Source organism: Cricetulus griseus, chromosome 8, assembly GCF_003668045.3.
Source record: "Cricetulus griseus strain 17A/GY chromosome 8, alternate assembly CriGri-PICRH-1.0, whole genome shotgun sequence".
In the NCBI taxonomy this organism is placed as follows: Eukaryota; Metazoa; Chordata; class Mammalia; order Rodentia; family Cricetidae; genus Cricetulus; species Cricetulus griseus.
Window position 1 is genome coordinate 75,318,552 of NC_048601.1, and position 3,690 is coordinate 75,322,241.

Genomic DNA, 3,690 nt, shown 5'->3' on the forward strand with positions numbered 1-3,690 from the left:
CACACACACACACACACACACACGCGGCAGCTTAGCATAGAGGAGTCATTCAGGAGGTGTAATGGGGTGCACAGTAAGCTTTTTATACTGCCAGCATGGAAAAGCTTTGAGGAAGAACAGAGAATAAAGGGGTGAACCAGCCACCTTCCCTATTAACAAGATCATGCTGCCCTCACTACCCTCCTGCCTGCACCCCCAAACCATGAAGGATTCATCTGGAAGTAAAGTTTTGGGAAGGGCTGACTATGGCAGGTGTTTGGACTGTTGTCTCCTGGAAAGGGTCTTTCAGTTGAAGAGCCACTAAAGTGACCAGAAGTCTCTGGTTTGTTCCTTACCAGGCTCAGGAGTGGCCTAGATGAACCCGGTGACCCTTTTGGTCTTTACTGCATGTGATTCTTGAACAAAACCCCAGTGTAATGCTGCAGCCTCTGCTGCCCAAGGCGCCCTCTAGTGATGAAGCTTTCCAGTTATATGTTTGAAAGCCGTTTCCAAAAGCTTCTCTCTCCAGGGCTGGAAAGCAAGCAAGCTGTTAGGTATACCTGACCCTTGTTGCTTCTGCTTGGATACTTTGAGCAAGCAACTTATACGAAATGCTTCCTGTTTTGAAATGGTTCTAGAAACCAAGGATCAGAGGACATCCTACCAACCGTGTTTACTACCTACGCCTTCCACGTTTGGTTCCAGAAACACAGCTAACCCCTAAGTCAGTTGGGAATAAATAAAATCAATTCATTCTTTATGTGTTTATGAAATGCCTGATGTGTGTCAGTGTCCTGTAGAGGCCTGAATCTCACCAATGTGGGTATTTCCTGTCCCCTGTCCCTGGAAGAGAAGTTACGAAGGGTTAGGAGTTTACAAGGCAGATTCAGTAAGCTTTTAGCACAATAATTTTAATTGCAAAAATAAACAGTTTTGTCAAGTGCTAGAGAGTAGCGTCTGCTTTACAAATATGAACGACAACAAAAAAGAAAATAACCCCAAAGCAAAAACATCACATCCAAAGGCTTGCTGGACATTGCTACACAAAGTTCTCGAGAGACCGGCTCGGTATATCCCCAGCGTTGTCTGTGGGGAGGTATATATAAAGAGGAGGGCGTGGGGCATACGCCAGTTACAAAAAAAAAAAAAAACTCTCTTCAGTCCCAAAGGAAGTGCCTGCTCTGTAAGGAGGACTGTCCCCAGAGCAGCTAGCCGGCTAGGAGCAAGGCGACTCCTAGAGAGCAGGCGCTGTCCACGGAGCCCGTGCTGAAAGGGCGTGTGCGGCGGGCGCTTCGGGGGAACTGGAGCAGGACTACGGGTGGCCCCGGACGTGCGTGAAAGAGGCAGGAAAGGCAAAAGGGGACGAGGGACCGGCGGCCAGACCTTGCCGCGTCCGCCGAGCGGCGGCGTCCTCCAACCTACCGGGCCAGCTCCAGCTCAGAGCGCGGCGAAGGAGAGGCCCAGCGAGTAGAAGCCCAGGCCCTTGAGCCTCTCCTCGGCGCGCGCCTTCTGCTTCAGGTGCACCTTGCTGTGCCGTTTCTTCTCGTCGCTGCGCGCGAAGCGGCGGCCACACACGTCGCAGGCGAACGGCTTCTCGCCCGTGTGGGTGCGCACGTGCGTGGTGAGGTGGTCGCTGCGGCTGAAGTTGCGCAGGCAGATGCGGCACTGGAAGGGCTTGTGACCCGTGTGGATGCGCAGGTGGCGATTGAGCTCGTCGGAGCGCGCGAAGCTCCGCACGCAGCTCTCGACCGGGCAGGCGAAGGCCTTGACGTGCGGCCGCGGGCAGAAGCAGCGCGCGCTGCACTTGCCACCCCGGCGTCCCTTGCGCCGGGCCTTGGTCGCGGGAAAGGCGGCAGCGGCGGCGGCGGCGGAGGCGGGCGACACCGGCGGGGCCACTCCGCTGCCCCCCGGGAGGTCGGCCACCAGGGGCTTGGGGAAGTCCACCGTGGCGACGCTGCGCAGACCCAACGGGGACAGCTGCGGCTGGGAGGAAGCCAGGAACTCCCCGCCTTCGCCGCTGCTCCCTCCTTCCCCGCCCGGAGGGGTCAGCAACTCCGGGAGGCCCTCGGTCCCCTCCCCTAGGTCACCCGGGGCCAGCGAGAAGGCGTCGTAGGCCCCTGCAGGGTAAAGTCTGCTGGCCGGGCCCGGCAGCTCGGCGGGGCAGCTGATGGACAGCAGGTCCTCAACCTTGGTCCCGACCGCAGGGAAACGGGCCTCGGGGGTGGCCTGGAAGCTTCCCTGCGATCCGCAGTTGCCCGGGGGCCCGGCCGACAACAGCTCCCAGGGGGCGTAGGGCCCTTTGAAGACCGAGGCAGCGTCCAGCGCCGGCGAAGCGGGAGGCGCCCGCAGCCCCGGCTTGACGTCGGGCGGGGAGAGCTGGGGCTCGAACAGGCACTGCGAGGGAGCTCCGGCCGAAGGCGCAGCCTCCCAAAACGCCTCCGGGAAGGCGAGTGAGCTCAGATCCGGGGAGTAGAGGTCCGGCAACAAGGCATCGGCGCCCGCGGGGAAAGGGGCATCCAGCGGGGACCGAGACGCGGCCGCCTCGGGGCCGGGGAAGGGTGCCAGGCCCAAGATGCCCGACATGAGGTTGAAGAGGGCCTCGGGGTCGTGCGGGTGTTCCGGGACCGCCTGGATGAAGAAGCTGCCGCTGTAGCTGAGCCCCGGAGGGGGCGTGGGTGCAGGGCCTTCCAGGAAGCAGGAGTCAGCTAAGTCCCCCCCTGCGCCGCCGCCGCAGCCGCTTAAAGCCCAGCTCAAGAAGTCCCCTGCCGAGGGAGGGACCACGCATCAGCCCCGCACACCTCCCAAGGGCGTGCCCCGATCCTGCAGCCGCGACCATTTCCACCCGACCCTCCCTCCGGGGCGCAAGCCACAGGCAGAGCGCCTCGTGCACTTTGGAGCCCGCGGCGGGGGGCGCCCCGCGGGACGCCCCAGGGCGCGAACACGCACGGGCTCCCGCACAGGAGGCCGCGGCCTTGTTGGTGGGTGGGAATGGCACCCCGCGCTTGGGACTCCCCCGCCCTCCCCCGCGCGCGCCTCGTCCATCACCCCTCGCCGCGTTCGCCTCTGGTCCCCCAGGTCCCTCTCCTTACCTCCGGGGTAGGCGGCGGCCGAGGGAGCGTCCCTGGCGGGCAGCCGGGGCAGCTCGGGGCTGGCGTGGGCGCAGCCTTCGGTGGTTTTGGCGAGGTGCGCGTCGGGGCCGGAGAAGTCGCTCAGGTGGAGCATGGCGCGGCGGCGGCGGCGGCGGCGGCGGGCGTCCGGGGGGCCTCTCTGGGGCTGGGGCGCGCGCGGCTGGCGGGGAAGCCCGGCGCCCTAGCTCCAAGCTCCCGACGCTTGGTTCGGGGACGCGGGTTGGGGGGCCGCGACGCCCTGGCTCGCCGGCACCGGCTTCGGGCGGCGGCTCGTGGCCTCTCCAAAGCGCACTCGGGCTCCCCCAATCCACGGTCCCCCCCACTTATATAGCCGAGGCGGTGCTGGCTCCGGGCTTCCGACTCCCCGGGCCACTGCCATTTCGGGAGGCCCCGGCCCTGGCGCCGTGACGTAAATGACCAAACATGGACACAGGATGTATGCCGGGGACTCCCGAAAAGGAAAGCTCCGCTCGTGACGTCCCCGCCGCCGCCGGGGCCGCGCCGCTGCGTGCGCGCGAGTCCCCTGAGCGTGGAGCCTCGTGCGCGCTGGGCCACGGGTGCGCCCCGCAGGGGCTGGGCGCCG

The 3,690-nt window shown here is 64.1% G+C and overlaps 1 protein-coding gene across 1 annotated transcript; it reads right to left on the reverse strand.

Moving 5' to 3' along the window:
* Window positions 1-1,416: 1,416 nt before the first annotated feature.
* Window positions 1,417-3,486, reverse strand: LOC113837002 (early growth response protein 4). Its single transcript, XM_027428738.2, has 2 exons — window positions 3,069-3,486; window positions 1,417-2,741 (listed from the first exon to the last, which is right to left on the reverse strand). Exons 1-2 carry the CDS (start codon window positions 3,199-3,201, stop codon window positions 1,417-1,419), a joined length of 1,458 nt encoding a protein of 485 aa, XP_027284539.1. The 5' UTR covers window positions 3,202-3,486.
* Window positions 3,487-3,690: the final 204 nt, after the last annotated feature.

Coding starts and splice junctions, on each gene's coding strand:
- LOC113837002 (XM_027428738.2), bottom strand. CDS start 3,201: ATGCTCCACCTGAGCGACTTCTCCGGCCCCGACGCGCACCTCGCCAAA. Junction 2,742..3,068: donor GGCCGCCGCCTACCCCGGAG/GTAAGGAGAGGG, acceptor CTCCCTCGGCAG/GGGACTTCTTGAGCTGGGCT.